The sequence below is a fragment of the Humulus lupulus genome, chromosome 5 (assembly GCF_963169125.1).
Source record: "Humulus lupulus chromosome 5, drHumLupu1.1, whole genome shotgun sequence".
Taxonomy (NCBI): Eukaryota; Viridiplantae; Streptophyta; class Magnoliopsida; order Rosales; family Cannabaceae; genus Humulus; species Humulus lupulus.
Window position 1 is genome coordinate 211,350,623 of NC_084797.1, and position 19,479 is coordinate 211,370,101.

The following is a 19,479-nucleotide window of genomic DNA, read 5'->3' on the forward strand; positions in this document are numbered from 1 at the left end:
ATCGAGATTTATTACAAATTGCGATTACGTATACTTGCGTAGCTATAAAATTCGCAAAAAGTTTCTGGTGCCGTTGCCAGGGACTGATAAATTTATCAATATCAAATAGCTAGTTTTGTTTCTAATTTGGTTGGTTCTCTTGAAATAATTTCTAACTTTTTTGGCTGCAGTTGTTCTGCATCTCAGGTACTTTCTTTATATGCGCAGTAGAAGGGGAGTTGACAGTCTAGTTCCAATTAATCTTGAGATCGAGAAAGAGTGCAAGAAAAACCGAAGAAACAAGAGGGTTGAAAGTTCCACAGTTATTACAGCTGATATTAATAACAACAGTGTGGAAAACATGAACGAGGGAGCACAACAAGATCATAATCATGCTGGTCAAAGACCTCTACGGGAATATGTACTCCCTACTGTCATAGGGGTACACTCATGCAGCCATCCACCAGCAGTAGAGGCAAACAATTTTGAGATCAAGCCTGCTATCTTGCAGATGGTCCAAACTGCAGTTCAATTTGGTGGCCTCCCCACTGAAGACCCCAATATGCACATAGCCAATTTCCTAGAGTTGTGTGCCACCTTCAAGATGAACAGGGTGAGTGATGATGCCATTAGATTGCGCTTGTTCCCATTCTCACTACGAGAGCGAGTGAAAAGTTGGATGAATTCACTTGAGGCCAATACTATCACCACTTAGGATGCTCTAGCTCAGAAGTTCTTAGCGAAGTTCTTTCCACCTGCCAAGGCTGCTAAACTGAGAAGGGAGATCAATAACTTCTCTTAATTTGAGGGAAAATCTTTGTATGATGCTTGGGAGAGGTTCAAGGACTTGATCAGAGAATGTCCTCACCACGGTATTGAGAAGTGGATGTTGGTCCACAACTTTTACAATGGTTTGTACGGTACCACTCGCACAATCATTGATGCAGCAACAGGAGGAGCGTTTATGAGAAAAAGTGCTAATGAAGCTAATGAGCTCTTAGAGGAAATGGCCAATAATAATTACCAATGGCCAAGTGAATGATCGAGCAGTAATAAAAAGGTTGTAGGGGTTCATGAACTAGATGCAATCACAGCCTTAACTGCTCAAGTTGCGTCTCTAACTAAGCAGCTGCAACAAAATACCATGTCTGCCCAGGTTGTGCAAGCCCAAGTAATGTGTGAATTATGTGGGGGGCCTTATCCTTTTGACCAGTGCCAACCTGCTTTAGATCCCAACAATGTCCCATTAGATCAAGTTCAAATCCAAGCAGTGGGTAATTTTTAGAGGCCCTACAACAACCCCTACTCCAATTCATTTAATCCGGGGTGGAGAAACCATCCTAACTTTTCCTGGAGAAATAATCAGGGCCAACAACAACCGTTTCAACCACAGTATCAGGGGCCTATGACTCAAGCTCCACCATAAGCGTCAACCTCTCAGCAACCTAGGCCACCAACTCCTACAGAACAACCTTGTGAACTGCAAGCAGCCCTATTGACTCTCACCAACACTCAAACTTAGTTTATGACTTAGACTAGATCCTCCATCAAAAATTTAGAGATGCAAGTGGGGCATATGACTAATATGTTTAATACTAGGCCTCAAGGGAATTTGCTTAGCAATACCGTGGTAAATCCTAAGGAGCAGTGTCAAGCTATCACTTTGAGGAGCGAGAAAGAAAACCAGGGTCCTTCTCTAAAGGGGACTCAAGAAAAGAAGCCAGAAGAAGAGGGGAGCTGTGAAAAAGTGGAGCCCCAAGTGGAGAAAAAGGTTACTGAAGGCCTTGCAACCAAAAGAAGATTCAACCGGTAGTTGTTGATTCTAATGTCAAAATCCTGTATCCACAACGACTTCGGAAGACTTCTCTTGACAAACAATTCTCCAAGTTTCTTGAGGTGTTTAAAAAGCTTCACATTAACATCCCATTTGCTGAGGCTTTGGAGCAAATGCTGAGTTATGTGAAATTGATGAAAGAGATTTTATCAAAGAAATGAAGGTTGGAAGACTTTGAGATAGTGGCACTTACTGAAGAGTGCAATGCAATTCTCCAAAGGAAGCTTCCACAAAAGCTTCAAGATTCAGGGAGTTTCACTATCCCTTGTACTATAGGGAAATTTGAATGTAAACATGCTCTTTGTGATCTTGGAGCAGGTATCAATCTCATGCCTCTATCTATTTTTTGGAAGCTTGGTCTTGGTGAGGCAAAGCCTACTACTATTACTCTTCAGCTCGTGGATCAATCAATCAAGCACCCAAGGGGAGTTATTGAAGATGTGCTAGTCAAGGTAGACAAGTTTATTTTTCCAACAGATTTCACTGTTCTAGACATGGAGGAGGATGCGAACATTCCCATTATTTTGGGAAGACCATTTTTAGCCACAGGGAGAACACTAATTGATGTACAAAAGGGGGAGTTGAAGCTGCAAGTGCAAAACGAAGAGGTAACATTTAATGTTTTTTCAGCAATTGATATTCCAACTTGTTGTAGAGTGGATGTGGTGTGTAATGCCTCGAATTCTCCGATGTGTTTAATGGCGGGAATAGTAGGCCGGGAGGGCCATACTTGTTTAATTATGCCATTAAATGATTTTATGCATGGTTATGTGAATTATATTATAATATGATGTTAAATGCATGCATGTCGGTCCACATTTCACAACAGGGGTATTTTGGTAATTTGGCCCGTTGAGGGCATAATTGTATATTTGTATGCATGTTGGTGATATATTGTTGAGACCACATTATAATGTGGATTTGTTCGAGCTATTTGGCATGAGATGATATTTGAATATTAAGTAGCGGTTTAGTCATAACGGGATTAAGTTCGAGGCTCGGGGTGAGTCTCGGGGGTGATTTTAATGATTAGAGCGTTACCAGGAATTAAAGGGTAATGGGACATAAATTATTGGTGTTTGAGATTATCGAGAATAGCGGGAATTGGAGAGAATTAATTATGTTTAACGAAATAGGTTGGGAAGGACGATTTTACCCTTGGGAGTTTTTTAGAAACTTTTAAATGACCTAGGGGAAAAATAGTCACTTCACCCCTAAGATATATATATCAGTATTTGGGCTGTAGAAGCTTACCCGAAACAGAGCACTCTTCTCCTTTAACCGTTCTCATTTTCTCTCCTTCTTCCTTTGAAGTTTTTGGTCCCAATTTGAAGATACAAGCTAGGAAATCAAAGCTTGGAAGTTGTAGACTTGGTTCATCCATTGAAAAGGACTTAAATCCCATTTGAGGTAAGAATTCATCCATGAAAAAAAGCCATACTCTGTTTTTCTTTATAATTTTCAGCTTAAAGTTTTGATGTGGATAGTTGGAATCAATAGAAGTTTTTGTGTAAGATTGATTGGGTTTTGATGAGGGTATGATGTAGATGAAGTTTAGGGGTTGAATTGGGTGTTTTGGTAACGTTTTGGATTGGTTTGGAGGGTTGCTTTCAAGAGAAATCGCAAGGAAGAAGAACCAGAAAGTTTCTGGTCTGTGATTGGCGCAGCACCGCCATTCAGGGCGCAGCAGCGCTAGGCAGGGCAGAGAGCTGGGCTCTCTGACTTGGAAATAGGGCTGCAGCGCTGGTCCATTTTTCAGCAAACCTATTTTAGGGCTCGGAATGATCCTTAAGGCTCGGGGTTTGGTTCCTTTGCCCCGTTTGAGTATATTAAGATTCCCGAGAGTGGGGGATTGATCCTGGGAGTGTGGTTTTAGATTGTGAACCATTTATTAATTTATTTTATTAATGGATTATAATTGGTTATGATTAGGTAACCGCTAAGGAATCTAAAGGTTGATCGTTCTCAAGGGTCGTTCTTATATTATTTCTCGCTCGAACCTGAGGTAAGAAAACTGCACCATGTGTATATATGACATGCATGATTATTATTGAGGCATGTTGATTGATAAATGTGGACATGGTTTGCCTATTAAATGCTAGCGAATGTTGAATACTTGTATATGTACTGACTAGTCAGGGACACTGACCTAAAGAGTCAGAAATGGCATAACATCATGAACGCTGAGCCAAATGAAGATTAGATCTAATTGATATCAGCATTGAATGACTCATATGGGGTATTAATGCTGGACCGACCCTAAGGTCGATGAACTTATAAGCGCTTGTCTGGTCTAAGACCAGTTATTCAGAGCCAGGGCATATAGCCCCGATGACTGCTTGTCACATGGCTAGGGAACGCTGTTCCAGGGTTGACTTTAAGATCATGAGGAGGGTTATGTTGGTGACTAGTCACCATGCACCTATCCTGTTCGAACTAATAAAATTTCATTTATCTATAAAGCCCCGGTGACCCTATCGTCACAAGGCTAAAAGGAGCTGGATCCATTTTAGTGACTTTTGCGACTGTCACCTACTTGTTTGGACTGAAAGTCCTGTATGATTATTATGATCATTGATGATATTATATCATGCTTTGTTGTGTTTTCTTGCTAGGCCTCGGCTCATGGGTGCTATGTGGTGCAGGTAAAGGGAAAGAAAAGCTCACCCAGCCTTGAGTGGAGAGCTTAGGTGGTGATGTGTACATATGTGGCCACTTGACCACCACAGCCAAGGCGTTCTCAGAGGAACTAGGGGGTTCACCCTATTTTGCCGCTTAGGTCGGCGGGATTGTAAATTTGGAACTGTAATGACCATTTTGTACTGAGAACAACTTGTAAATGTTTTGATTAGCTCTGCAGAGCAGTTTGTAATAAAAGATATCCATTTCCTTTTTATTAATTTTCCACCTTAACCTATTAATTACACTTAGAGCATGTTTTTGACCAAAGGACTCGGGTAACGGGTCAAATTTCCGGTCCACCGTTCACCGTAACTGTTTTGGGGTAACCAGGGCGTTACATGGTGTGTAATGGTGGTAGTAATTTGGAAACCATCAAGAGAAAAACCAATGTTGAACTTGGTAGTCGAGCAGTTCATCATTGTTTGAAATAGTTCTATAGTGGGAAGGCTCGAAGGCTACACAAGTGGTGGAAGGCTTCGACGATTAGCAACATCAAAAGACGAGTTTTTGCTTATGACACTATGGCTCTAAAGGATGAGCGGGGTGGACTTGACCCAAGTTGAAGTTTAATGAAGGAAGTGAGAGTCCAGTTGGAGACGTTAAATAAAGCGCCATTGGGAGGCATCCCAAGTTCATTTAAATTTCTTTAAGTTCATTAAGTTTTAAAGCTATTTTAGTTGAGACAATTTTTATTTTTTTAGTTAGTTTTTGTTTAATTTTAATTTTCTTGTAAATATTGTTGATTCTGGAATCATGAAATACGTGAAAAAAAAATTGAAAAATGATGAAAAAAAATTCAAAAAAAAAGCCCATAACATAAACTAAAGGATAGACACTTTGGTGTCTCAGTTCCAGCAGCACCACTTATGGAGTGTCAATGTGGCGCATAATCAATATGACTATAGCCAGGCCTTCACCACTCATTTTGGAATTGACACTAGTGGATTTCCACCATATCCACAATAACCCAACTTTGGGTATCCTCCACCTGAGGGGGATGACGAGGCAGGTCCTTCATCGTGAGTTGAGTCAGGTAAGTTTCATTTCCTTAGCTTTTATTTAAACATTGGGGACAATGTTTTTGGTAAGTTTGGGGAAGATGGATTTATTTTAGTTATTTGTGTTAAGTTAGTTGAGTCAAGTTTCTGTTTAGTTTGGTGTTTTGTTAAATTGTGTTTGGTTTTGTGTGTTAATTGTGTTTCGTGTTAGGGTATCTAGAGAGTCTATTGAATCAAGATAACAATGATTAGCCGATGAGAATATGTGAATGACTTGTAATATAATTCGAGAAAAATATATTTGCGATTATGTATACTTGCATAGCTATAAAATCCGCAACATATTGCTCAATTGTAAGACACACTATTTCTATCCACGTTCTATCCACTATAGCATTTGGCTAGAAATTCACCATAGAGGCTTGATTATTCCAGATAGCTATTTCCATTTGTGAGAATCTCTTAGTGCTTGAGATAGGGGGAAATAAACTTTTGGATAAAGGTTATAAACCTTATTCAAGTTGGTGATCCCTAATGCTCTTCACTTTGGTTGTGTGAGTGATATAGTGATTTCTTTTTTGTTCTTGTTCTTACATTGTTTCTTCTACTTCTTTTGTTTCTTCTCTTTATTTTCTCTTTACATTTGCTTGTATCTTTTGTTTTTAGAGTTGTAATCTCTTCTACATATTTCTTCTACTACTTCTAGTTTATTTGTACTTATTATCTAGAGTTGTATTTTCCATTATTCTCTTCATCTACATATTTCTACATTTACTTGTATTTTTGCTATTAAGTTGTAATCTTATTTAATCAATCATCTTGTCTTTGTATTATTTTGCTTAGAGTAGTAAGAGTCTTACTATTTTCCATTGAGGCAATATAATTATCTCTAACATTCAAAAGCTTATCCCTTGTTTGCTTCAATGGAAGGAGAGACAATAATGATCATGAATAAAGACCTAGTGAAGTTGGATAGTTTTATTAGATCCAAATTTTAAAAGGTGGTAAGACAAGATAAGTGTAAAAGGTATACACTATTTTTTATAATAGTAATGAGATTGTATTAGCATTCTTCTACATGTTGATATATGAATAAGTGTGTAGTTGTTAACATGTTAACACAATATGAGATACATTGTGACATTATTGACACATCTTTTTGTGAAAGTTAATGTGTAATCCTTAGAAGTGAACTTTAGACGTGATTTTCATATTCTAGAGATTATAAATCTTATATGTGAGATGGTAGTACATATATTGACATGAAAATTATGTTTTGAGAATTTATAAGCATGATAAATTCGTAGTTTAAAATTGACATGCCTATATATTGATTTTGTAAATCAATAGAATATATCAATATGTGAATATGTGAATTATTGTATGATATTTGTGATATACTTCAATAATGTATGTGATTCAAAATGCATGTTAATATGATAGATCTATGTTGACAAATTATGTGAAATTACATTGAGATATGATTATGTTAATATATACATGTGAATTATCATTATCTTATGGTGTGCCATATAATATGATTATTAATGTGATAATTATATAAATAGGTTTTATCATATATTATTGTTGAAATGAGATTAGTTAGGATTTATTTGGAAAATAAAAGGAATTATTTCAGAAATTGAAATTTCTCATGTAAGTGTTGAGCATCTCAACTTATGAGATAAGAAAAGATGAACCTAAGTGGGTTACATCTTTTGATAAGTGTGTCTTGCTATTGCAAGAAAATGGATTAAGATGATCCAAAATTATGAGATGACATATTGACCTATAGGCTTTGAGACTAAACAGTGGTCAAAAAAGAAAAATTTGAGAATTATTTAGTGACAATAATTCTTAAATCTTCAATGTCTCAATGAGGAGACATTACAAAATTGGAGAAACAATTTTGAATATTTACACCAATGGTGAATAAGATTGAAGAGAATTTTATTCATCTTGGCTAAAGATGGTGATATGTTTAAATTAATCTCAATGAGGAGATAATTTTAAATTAAAGCGTAAGAAATCAAAGTGTTTAAATAAATCAATGTGGGTTTATTTTTTTTATTTAAGTATTTAAAATTGACATCTTCAAATTGATTTTGATGAGAAAATCAATGAATATCAAAAGGGTATTTTTAAAAGAATTTGAAAGAGACTCTTAGAAAAAGCACAAAAGTTGTTTAAGTAATTTTGAGATTATTTAGACAACTAAAAGAGAAAATTTGTGATTATTTGGTTGAGAAATTTTCACATGGTATTTGTGTTTACATATTCTAATTTTTGTGAAATATATAAAAGAAGGCAACCAAGTAAATAGAAATAAAGATATTTCTATTTAAAATGATATTTTCACTCTATGTGAGAAATGTGGGGGTGATGCTCCAAAGTTAAATCAATTTATTTTGTTGATAATAATTGATTAATTTGATCATCCTATCAAATAGGTGATTTAGAATTCCACATTCTAAATTACTTTGGCTATATAGGTATAGAATGAATAAATCTAGACATGCTTGATGTCTATAGTTATTATTTGTAAAATATTTGATTCAATAAGGAATCAATTTAAAACATAAAGGAGAATTTTATAAACAAAAAGGATTCTAGAATTAATATTCAAGAAAAATGTTTATCTTGGACACTGAAGTGTAAAATAGTGGGGGTGTTGACTATGGTCAAACTCATTATTTTAAAGGTGTAACTATTTTATCAAACTATAGCTTGCAACAAGGTTTGAATAAAAAAATGTGAGAATGATTAAGTATGCATACATGAAAAAAGAAATGAATCAAATTGAATTATTTCTACATCTCAAGGGATGAGACTTAGACTCCCTAAAGAGATTCACAATTGAAGGTAGCATATCTTAATACTAGTAACCAAACTAGTATTAGGTTCGATAGGTAATAACAAGTCAATCAAGTGAATAGTAGTAGTACTCAAATTTTGTGACATCTATGATATGAGTACTAGAGTATTACCAAAATGAGGGTTAAAACCGAAATGTTTTTTCTTTTTTAATAAAACTCAGTTTTGAAAAGACAAGTATTTTAGGGTAACAAAATACTGTAAGAGTTCTACCTATATAGACCTAGGGGTGGTGTCGCCCTTATGAGAATTGGGAATCATTCTCAAGAAAAGTCTATGAATAGAATGTGCACATGACCTTAACGGTGCAAAAGCGAGACATTGAGGTCTCAAGTGAACATAGCAAAGGTGTGTGTGTTATCACCGGTTTGTTATCAATGAATAATGGTTCAATGCTTTGGCAACCAAAATTTCAACAAACTTTGTAATAATTACACTAAGGTAAAATTCAAGTCGAAATACATTTTACTTTATACACCAATGCAAAAGTTTCTATAGAGAATAATTATTTAATCAAGTGGAGGAATATTATATTTTAATATAATGTTTGATTGATTGAATAAGTGTTACAAAAGTGATTATTTAATCTAAGTGGGTGAATGTTATATTATCTTAAATAATATAATGTTAGATTAAATAATGTGACAAAATGTGATTTGTCACACTTTGTAACATATTATTGAGAGTTGCGAATTTGACACATGTGTGTGCTCAAAAGTAACATATTTTGGAGTTACAAAATTAGTTACAAATTTGTAACTCCCAAATATTACCAAACAATGTGTATATTGAGAGTTAGACATTTTGAGTTTGAATTTCACAAAGTCATAAGTGATATGGCTATTGGAGACATGATTTTAACTCCCATAATGTGTTTGGAGGTTACAAAGTCATGTGGGAAGAGGATAGAACTGTTTGGAAATGCAAAAGTTGACTTTTGTTGAAATTAGATTTGTGGTCACGGCCACGGGTGTTCCAGGCCGCGATCTGAAGAACCGTGGCTGGTGGCCGCGGCCTGGGATGCTGACAACCAACTCCAACTTCTTTTTTCCATCTTGAACAGTTCTAACACCTCACGTAACTCCCAAAACTCATTTTTAATTCCATAAACATCCAATTAAAATTTGGTAACAGGCATGTGGGTTAGTAGAATTTGACATTCAAAGGGTATCTCAAAACTCTATAAACAGAAGTCTATTGCTCACTTGTAAGGCACACAATTTCTATCCACTAGAGTACTTGGCTAGAAATTCACCATAGAGGCTTGATTATTCCATAGAGCTATTTCCATTTGTAAGAATCCCTTAGTGCTTGAGATAGGGAAAATAAACTTTTGGACAAATGTTGTAAACCTTGTTCAAGTTGGTGATCGTCAATGCTCTTCACTTTGGTTGTGTGAGTGATAGAGTGATTTCCTTTTTGTTCTTGTTCTTACATTGTTTCTTTTACTTATTTTGTTTCTTTTCTTTATTTTCTCTTTACATATTTTCTTGTATCTTTTGTTTTCAGAGTTGTAATATCTTCTACATCTTTCTTCTTGTGCTACTAGTATATTTGTACTTATTATCTAGAGTTGTATTTTCTATTATTCTCTTCATCTACATATTTCTACATTTACTTGTATTTTTCTATTGAGTTGTAATCTTATTTAATTAATCATCTTGTCATTTTATTATTTTGCTTAGAGTTGTAAGAGTCTTACTATTTTCCATTGAGGCAATATAATTATCTCAAACACTGAATGGCCCACTGCATTACCATTTTGTAGTTAATGTTAGCTTGGACAATTTATTTTGCATGAATATTTGGCATTTCAGTGTAGGTATTAGTTATGTAATGTTGGTTTTTGATCATGGATTGACAGTTGAGCGGAAGCATGAGATAACATTTAAATGCAAGAATTATTATTATTAAAGCATAAGAACGAATCTCTCTAGGAACCATAACTAGAATGTGATCATTCTCATGCGACATGAATTTGAATAAAAAGAAAAATACAAATACTTTTGTTAAATGTAGAAAATGTGAAGATCAAATAGTTGTTGGTAACTGGTTTACCATGTGCACAATGAAAAGCACGGGGTGTTGGGCCTAGAGATTTTTTTTAAAAAAAAATTAAGCAAGCTTTAAATAATCGGATTTATTAACATGCAAAACATTAATCATAGAGAAATAAAAAAATGAAGATTTACCTGTTGAAGAACTATCAAGAATCCTTGCTATCTTTTTGTATCTCCAACGAACATCCAATCCAAAAAAATTCTTCAATATACTCAGACCAAGATATTCTAAGATGTATCTCTACACCTCAAGACGTGTGTGGGCACGTAGAGTAATGGTAGGGAAAAATTTCTGCTTCATAAGATATTCTCAACACATGAGATCTTGGAATATTAGGTCTGAGACAGTTTTCAGGGATAGAGAAAAATAATATGATCTATTTTCTTTTTGTCAAAAGTCTTATAAAACTATTTCCATATGTGAAATTTATAAGAGAATTAATTAAAATTTTGAAATTCAAAATTGAAATTATAAATCAATTATTAAATAATTAAACAAATAAAAGAAATATCCTAGACCCATTCTTGGACCTTCTTACATGCCAACTACAGTGCATGCACTGTAGTTGTGTGTAACACATCACTGATTTCAGGGATGTGTTCCAACCATTTTATTTTAATTATTATTTAATAATTTATTCATTAAAAAATATCTTAAACTAATAACTTATTTATCATATTAATTAAATAATAAATATCATTTCAACCTATAGTTTAAACTAATAACCTATAGTTTAAGAATATTAATTATAACATAAGGTTTGATGAATATTGCTGGTTCTAGATGTATTATTTATTATAACCTAAGGTTTAGATAGAACCAATAAGAGTATGACACTTGTCATAACCATGATTATTAAGGAATTAAGTATTTTGATGAATAGTTTTAATAAAAGAAAGATCTAGAAGCTCTAGAACCTTCAACAGCTAGGATCGTATTATGACTCAGTCAAAGCTATTTATTTAATTCAAATTATGCTGAAAAAATGCAAATACGTGTTTAATATATCAACGTATGCCGATATATCGCAGCATAGGGGTCGATATATCGCCTGTGGAAGATACGGAAAACACGTCGACTTTGCGCGAACAATCGATCGAGGCTCGGGAATACAGGGGGAGGCGATATATCGCCTATGGGGGTCAATATATCGGCTCCATGTATGTATTTTTGAAAGTTTGAGTTTTGAATTTTAAAAAATACTCTTAACCACTTAGACCTACCTTTGAATGGTTTTGACCGAGTTCTGGGCGTCAATTGAACGAAAATTCAAATCTTTTTCATTTTATAATCATTTATTTATTCAACTTAAAAGGGGTTAGTTTCACTCCTTGAACTCTATAAATAGGACCTAGTGCTCGACCATTTTCTTCATTCTTCAAGCATTTGATCAGAGCCTCCAAGGTGCTAGTGTTACTATAGAGAGATACACTTGGGTTTTGGGTTAAAGCTTTAATCATTCTAAGCTTTTATAAACACTTGAGAAGTGAGAAATAGTGTGATTTCAATATTGAGGTTTAGACCAATCCATAAGGTCATTCAAGGTATTCCTATTCCTAAGTTCAGTTTTATATGGTTCTTTAGTTTTCTTTTATTCAGATCCTAACTCTTGTTATTAATTCTTGATTAGGTATTTAAGTTCTTGAAACTTAAGGTTCTTTTTGGTAAGTTTCTTCTTGGATGGTTTAGTGTTCTTTTCATCTCTTTTTCTTTAGATTCTCACCATTTTTACTGTTGGTTTATAGGAGTGTTCTAATCCCGTTCTTGTTCCCAAATATCCAGGCTTTTGGTAAGGAAAATATGATAGATTTTATGTTCTTATATGTTATAATATGTTATGATATGATATGTTTATGTTATGATATATATATATGTATAGTATGTCTTATAGTCCTTGGGCATATGACTTGTTTAGATAACAAATCCCAAGAATATGTTTTATAGTCCTTGGGCATATGACTTGTTTAGCTAGCAAGCCCCAAGAATTTATGGGCATATGACTTGCTTAGATAGCAAGCCCCACAAAATTTATGGGCATATGACTTGCTTAGCTAACGAGCCCAAAGAAGTATGATGGCCATTGTAGTCCTATATGATATATTTTTTATAGTGTATGTTTATGATATAGTCTTATGCTTATGTTATATGATTGTTAGTAGATTTTCCTTGCTGGGCATTAGGCTCACTCCTTTATTTTTAATGTGATGCAGGAAAATAAATATGGAAGGCAGAAGGATTCTTGGCAGCTTGGCTTGTGTGTTAAGGATGAATAGACTGAGTGGATTGTGTGTCGATCGAGGACGATGTTATTTATTTTTAGTCTTTTGAATTATGTTTCTTTTGTAATTCCGCATTTAGTTTTTGAACAATTGATTTAAAGTTATGTTTTATGTTTTATTAAACAATGGGTACCCATACTATATTTCACATCTTATTTTGTAATTTGCACAATATTTATTTTGGGGTTTTAATAAAGTTATGATTATTTCTTATGTATGTTTTCTCAAAAAAAAAAAAAGTAGCTATGTCTAGTAGTTTTAATGGTCCAAGGTCTTAGAAATAGTTGGGTCATTACACTTAGTCACTAGGCTGCTTTAGGGGAAGGAAACACTCTCAGCTCTCTCTCTATCTCTCTCTCTCTATTTCCTCTCTCTATCTCTTGAAGCTTTGGGGAGTCTGATATTTTTTAAGGAGAAAAGATTGGAATTGAAGGGAATTGAAGCTAGGATTGAAGTGGAACATCATAGGGGTTGTGATTCTTCATTGAGGTAAGGTTATGCTATGTTTTTTTTGGTGGATTTCTGCTGTGGTTTAAGTTTTAGTAAGGTTTTGGCAAGGTTTTTGGGGTGTATAAGTTGTTTAGGATGGTTGGAAATGTTTGTAGGGTATAGTTCTAGTTTTGGTTTGCAGTTGTGGTAAGTTTGCAAGGATTTGGGTTCGCAAAAAATGGTGGAAAAACTCAGATTTTCTGGGTTCGTGCAAGGGCACCATGGAGCTGTTCTTTCGGGACGCGGCGCTGGGTGGTTCAGGGCAGGAGGCTTTGGCTGGGTGCTGCGGCGCCTGTTAGGCTGTGCCACGACGCAAGGCCATTTTTCTGGGACCTTAGTTTTGTAATTTTAGGGCATAGGCTGAGGGGCTCAGGGGATGATTTTACCACCCCGTGTGGGGCAATTAGAGGTCTCGAGAGCATGGGATTAGTCCCGGGGTTCAATTATGGAACCGAATGGTAATGAGAACATTTTTTGTGGGTTATGACTAGGTTATCGTTAGGGCTCAGGAGAGGATCCTTCTCGGGAGTCGTGCTTGCTTTCCTATTTGCTTGCGCTTAGACCAAAGGTAAAAAAAATACACCCAATACGTGATGTATGTGATTAGGGCTTGGGCCGATTATTAAATATAGTTATGAATAGGGCTCAGGCCACTGCAAATGTGCATGATTATGATTATGCCTGTGATTGTTTGATTAACCATGCTTGAATGCTTTGTTTCTGGAAGATTGTTAAATGGTGTATGCTTATTTGCATTATTTGATTGAAAAGCGTTGACTTATAAGTCAAGGGTGACAATAACGCATTGAGCGCTGGTCGATATGGTTCGGCCTAATCATGAGTGTATTATACGCTTGATCGACCCTATGGTCATTGGAAAATTAAAGTGCCAAGTACGCTAGGCCAGTGTTAGGGTCATTTTAGGTTTGTTTTAGAGATCGTTTTAGGTTGTGTTTTTAGTTATTTAGGATTGTTTAGTGCAGATTTATGCTTGTTTTCTTCTTGTTTCAGGTTTTAATGGTCAATTGCATAATATGGAGTAAAATGAGAAGAAACATGTTAAATATTATAAATAAGATGGATTTCGTGTTGATTGTGGAGTTTCAAGACATTATGTGTGGAAAATACTACATTGAAGATGCTCAACACACGTCGTTTATGCTCTATAACGCAAGTCTGAGACTTCAAGCCGCATTTTGACCATGATTTATTCACTTTCTGGAAACACTTATAGAAATAGAAGTTGTACATATTTCTCTTATCTTTCCATATCCTTTTGAATCATTCAATTTGGAGTTATATCGAAGGAGTTATGATCAAAATACGATGAGCTGACGCTGCAGGCTGTTCGAACCGAGTTTTGTTCTATTCTGACTTTAGCGCTACAGCGCCATAATAAGAGCGCTACAGCGCTAGTGCACCAGATTTTGAGGCATTTTTCCACTGTTAATAGCGCTATAGCGCTCCAGAAGTAGCGCTACAGCGCTAGTGACGCGATTTTCACATTTTTGACCACTTTTTGAATGGCAATTATGTCCTTTCACTCGGAACTTTGTAGGGATATTTTAGAAACATAATGTTGCGACTGGAAGGGGGAAAAAGGAGAGGAGACGACAGCTGAAAGTGGAGAATACCATCAGAGGATCCATTCTTGTGTTTTTCATCATCTATCTTCAATTTTTATGTTTGTAATTGAATTCTATGATTGCTAGAATGAATATTATGGGCTAATTTCTCTTTTAGGGCTATTATGTTAATCTTTTTGAAACCCTTTTTATGGATTAATGCAGAATTCATGTTCTTTTTCATCTCTTTCAATTCCTTACAATCTGTGTTACTTGTGCAATTATTGATTGATCACCTCTAATTGTTATTTCATGAATCAAATTAAAATCTGAAAAGTGAAATTTGATATGCTTTGATTGTTTGAATGCAAATTCAATTTAGAACGAAAGTATCTAAATTGTTTGCCTATTTTTCTGAGTTGCGTGTTTAATGCCTTCTTCATGATTCAACTTTACCATAGAAATATAGGAAGTTGTCATTTAGATTGAATTTTGTAAATCTTAACCAGATTATGAATTGTCTTTGCAACTTGTTCTTGAATAGGGAGAAGGGGATATAATTCTTGCATTAGGAAATAAAAGGGTGGAAAATAGAGGATCATAATTGTCCTAATTTCATTCTCTTTGTTATTTTGTTTAAATTTTCATTGTGCTTCGTTAGTATTCTTCTTTGTTTGAAATCTCTGAAATTGTTTAATCAAATAGAATTAAAAAGATTGATTGATTGGTAATTGATAAATCAGTCCTTGAGGACAATACTTGGTTTTTACCATTTTATTACGAATTGCGACTGTGTGCACTTGCATAGCATATAAAAATCGCAACAGCCAGCTCCAAGGTTGGTTATACAGAGGATAGGGCAATGGGTCCGGACGTGACTTCATGGTCCCATATCCTAGGGCACTGGGCCCCAATATGACTTATTAGTTAGTTATTTAGGGAAACGAGCCCTGATATGCATTGTAGTCATTTATTTTATTAGAATGCATGCATGAGTAGGGTTATTACTGCCAGGCATGCTTATTATGATTCTATAATATGTTATTAACGGCTTATAAGCATGTTTAAGTTTTCTTGTTGAGCCTTAGCTCACGGGTGCTATGTGGTGCAGGTAAGGGGAAAGGGAACTTGGACCAGCCATGAGTTGGAGAGCTTCGATGGCGATGTGTACATATGTGTCTGCTCGACCACCACGATCGGGGTTTCTTAGAGGAACTGGGGTCAAACCCTATTTTGTCGCTTAGGTTGGCTGTTTGTAATTTTTGAGTTGTAATTACCTTTTTAGAACTGTAAACGACCTTGTAAACGTTTATTTTGGGATCCCATGTACGCACTTAACGTTTTAATGAAAAGATTATTCCTTTCATCTAAAAATTTTAACCCTAAGCCATTAATCACGTTTAGTTGCACGTTTATGGCCAAATGACTCGATTAGCGAGCCTATCACTATTTAAAATACAGTGTAACGCTCTTAGCTATCCAGTACATTACAACTTAGTATCAGAGCGTGCCAAGGTTAAGGGTTCTTAAAGATAGGCTGGGCATGTACACTCGCCACTAAATACAAGCTCGACTCAGGGTTTGGTAACTATTTATGTGGTTATGTGTTTAATTGCTTAAATAGGATATAAATGCCTTATCTACCTGCCTTATTAGGGAGCATGAGATATTTTGATAGGGCTTGACCCTTGACTGTTGTATGAATTAGAAATACATGCTTATTAGCACTGATATTGCTTGTGAATGCAAAGGAAACACTTATTAGCGTTGCTATATGTGTATGTAGGCCAGGAAATGCTTATTAGCATTGTTAATACTGGTAAATGTTAAAGAAATGCTTATTAGCATCGCTAATTGTCTATAAATGCCAGAAAATGCTTATTAGCATTGTTATTTGGTTATGAATGTCAAGGGGTGCTTATTAGCACCAGGGTTGAATATTAATATGAGTCAACATGCTTATTAGCATGATTGATGAGTGTGAATGTTTGTCTGATTCGGTCTTGGGCCATAGGTCGACAAGAGGTATAGTTATTACTACCTAACTGGCTGAATTGATTACTGCAACAAGGTATAAGCTTGGAAGTATGCTTCCAGGTAAGTCAAGTCTGCAAGTCGACCAAGGAATTAAGGCCGAGAATGATAATCAGAGTCAGATCCCTCCGACAGCTCCTGAGAACTGGTCGCAAGTGCTTGTTGGTATGCAAGCTAGTTACAGAGGCAGGAAGAAGAGATCTGCCTCTTGAGACAGCAACAGGTTCCTACACGGAACGTGCACCCAGAGGTGACACCTGTGTTGGTGCCGACAGTAGTACAGCCATTAGAGGCTGGGAACAGATGGGAACCTCTCTATGAAAGGTTCAAGAAGTAGCACCCTCCAAATTTTTAGGGCAGCGCAGATCCGGCTAAGGCCGAGCAGTGGATGAGCAAGGTTACCGTTATCCTGGATTTCATAAGGGTAGTTAGAAATGAAATGGTGGCATGTACCACATACATGTTTTGGGAGGACGCTCGAATTTAGTGGGAAGTGATATCACAGACCAAGAACGTCCATATCCTGGATTGGGAAGTGTTTACCGAGTTTTTCGGAAACGAATAACTGACAGAATAATAAAAAGATAGGAACTGTAGAAATGCTGAAATGTAACTAAACAAACAGTGTTTTTACGTGGTTCAGGCGTTAACAAGCCCTAGTCCACGAGTCGATGTTATTATACTTGGGAAAGGTTACAGTAAGATGGCTGGTGCGCAAGAACTTCACACACTCACAGTGTTTCTCTCGGGTTCTCTTGAAGAAGATGAAGCTAGAGAGATTTTAGTAGAGTTTTTGCTATATGATTTGTTCGTCCCTCTTCTTGTAAAATGAAGGGGTCTTTATAGCTAGGGTTTTGGATTAGGGTTTTTCTCTACGTACATGAGTCTTAATTACACCAGCCATAAATAGGGATACAATTACTGTAGTAGCATGGCTACAAGACTCTATGTGGGTATATTTACGTGAAAGTATGGGGAAAACAAAGTCAGCCGTCTTTTCCAAGTTGTCAGCGGAACAGTAGGCGAAAAGGTACCCTTAGGCGTGCTGGGATGTGTGCGGCTTTGACCTGACGGGCGTGTCAGGCGGGATCCTGTGTCAGGCGGATATCATTCCAAATATGCCTCCTCCAGGACTCGACCGTTTGGCTTTGTTCTGTGCAAGGCACGGAACTGCTTCCGCGGAGACCACTCAAAGAGCTTCTCCTGGAAGGAGCTTCCCCGAAGGATACCCCTTCGGGAGTCCGGGAGAGTTGACGAGTTTCCGTATTGTGTTTGCTTGGAAGAGTAATCCGGACACTAAACGGGAGAGGCGAAGCCTTTCTGTTCATCCGCGAGCTCTGGTCACCTACCGTGAAAGACATCGATAATTCTGCTTCCCCGAGGTCATCAATCTAAACGCTATCCGGAAATCTGGATAACATTTACCCCCCAAGGTCACGGAGCTTTGAGAGATCCGGGAGCTTGTACAATCGGTTTCTTAGACTAGGCGAGGGGGCACCTTCTGTGTTCCCGGAAGGGTTCCTTTTTCCCGCCTGAGTGTTAGTATGAAAAAGAAAGGGAATTTCTTCTGTTTGAGATCAAGTACTCAAGTGCGGCAAGGACCACGTGTCATTCTGGGAATGGTTCGGCGACCAAGACGTGTGCGTGAGGCGACTGGTTGAGTATGCGTGCGTCAGTCATCTGACTAATGATTTGACGGTTTTTAATGGTACTCAGGGCCCGAGGTGGTGTAATGATGGGAAATAAATACTTTATTCCCATCCGAGGAGTCATAAATAGGATCGTCGCTTCCTCTCCAGCCGTTGGATCTGATGCACACGGAATGGGAAGATCGGGACCGTCCACTTGAGGAATTCGAAACGGCCTCTTCCCTGCTATAAAAACGAGGGAAAGGACCTTTCTTCCTCTTTATGCTTTCAGATTCTCCATCTTTAGGATTTTCAGATTTCCAAACCTTCGAACTCTCAGGCTTCCCAGCTTACGTTCCCCCGAACTTGCCATTTCTTTTGGTAAGTATCTGGAAACTTTTCTTTTTGATTTGGCAGTGGGTTTATTCCCCGAAGTTCCTGGTTTGAATCGCCGTTCGTCTTTGCAGCTTTTACTTCTCGCGATCGTGCTGTGCAGTGATCCAGTTACTCCTTCAACCTCCAACTACCCGAATATCAGTAAGTATTTCTACTTTGCTCTTTCCTCCCAGACCTTAGGTTGTTGGTAGTTGTTAGAGTAGAGGTTTCTGCCATTATTGCTTATGTGCATGCGTGAATAGGGCTTTGGTAGGCATGTGATTGATTGTGAGTCGATAAGTAGCCTTTTCTGCATGCTTTGGCGATTTGCGTTTGGAAAGTCGTCCCTTGTTTTGCTGTTTTAGGGCATAAGCATGAACGCCTTTAGGGTGTCTTTCTCTGGAAAAACACTTCTTTTGGTGGGCTTAGGCTCGGGGTCTGAGTCTGGTTCCTTGCTGTCCTTCGGGTGGCATGGTGCCAATCCCTCGGTAAGCTCGGTGGGAGCCTCTCCAAGCAGTTTTCGGGGAGGGTCTCCCCGACGCCTTTGATACCACTAGGGTATGACAAGGGTGCTGACTGCTTAGAGTGTTTTCTTCTTTCTTTTCCTTTGTCCAGTGACGAACATCTCAAAGGAACAACTCCTTGCTGTGGGGGAGGCTGATTCTGCCCAAGAGAAGGGCT

The 19,479-nt window shown here is 36.8% G+C and overlaps 1 protein-coding gene and 1 non-coding gene across 2 annotated transcripts; one reads left to right on the forward strand and one right to left on the reverse strand.

The window, feature by feature from the left end:
• Positions 1 to 748: 748 nt before the first annotated feature.
• Positions 749 to 855, reverse strand: LOC133780982 (small nucleolar RNA R71). Its single transcript, XR_009869783.1, has one exon. It is a non-coding gene; the product is annotated as a small nucleolar RNA R71 (small nucleolar RNA).
• A 709-nt stretch (positions 856 to 1,564) lies between these two features.
• LOC133779927 (uncharacterized) lies at positions 1,565 to 2,486 on the forward strand. Its single transcript, XM_062219823.1, has 3 exons — positions 1,565 to 1,788; positions 1,977 to 2,421; positions 2,469 to 2,486. Exons 1-3 carry the CDS (start codon positions 1,565 to 1,567, stop codon positions 2,484 to 2,486), a joined length of 687 nt encoding a protein of 228 aa, XP_062075807.1.
• Positions 2,487 to 19,479: the final 16,993 nt, after the last annotated feature.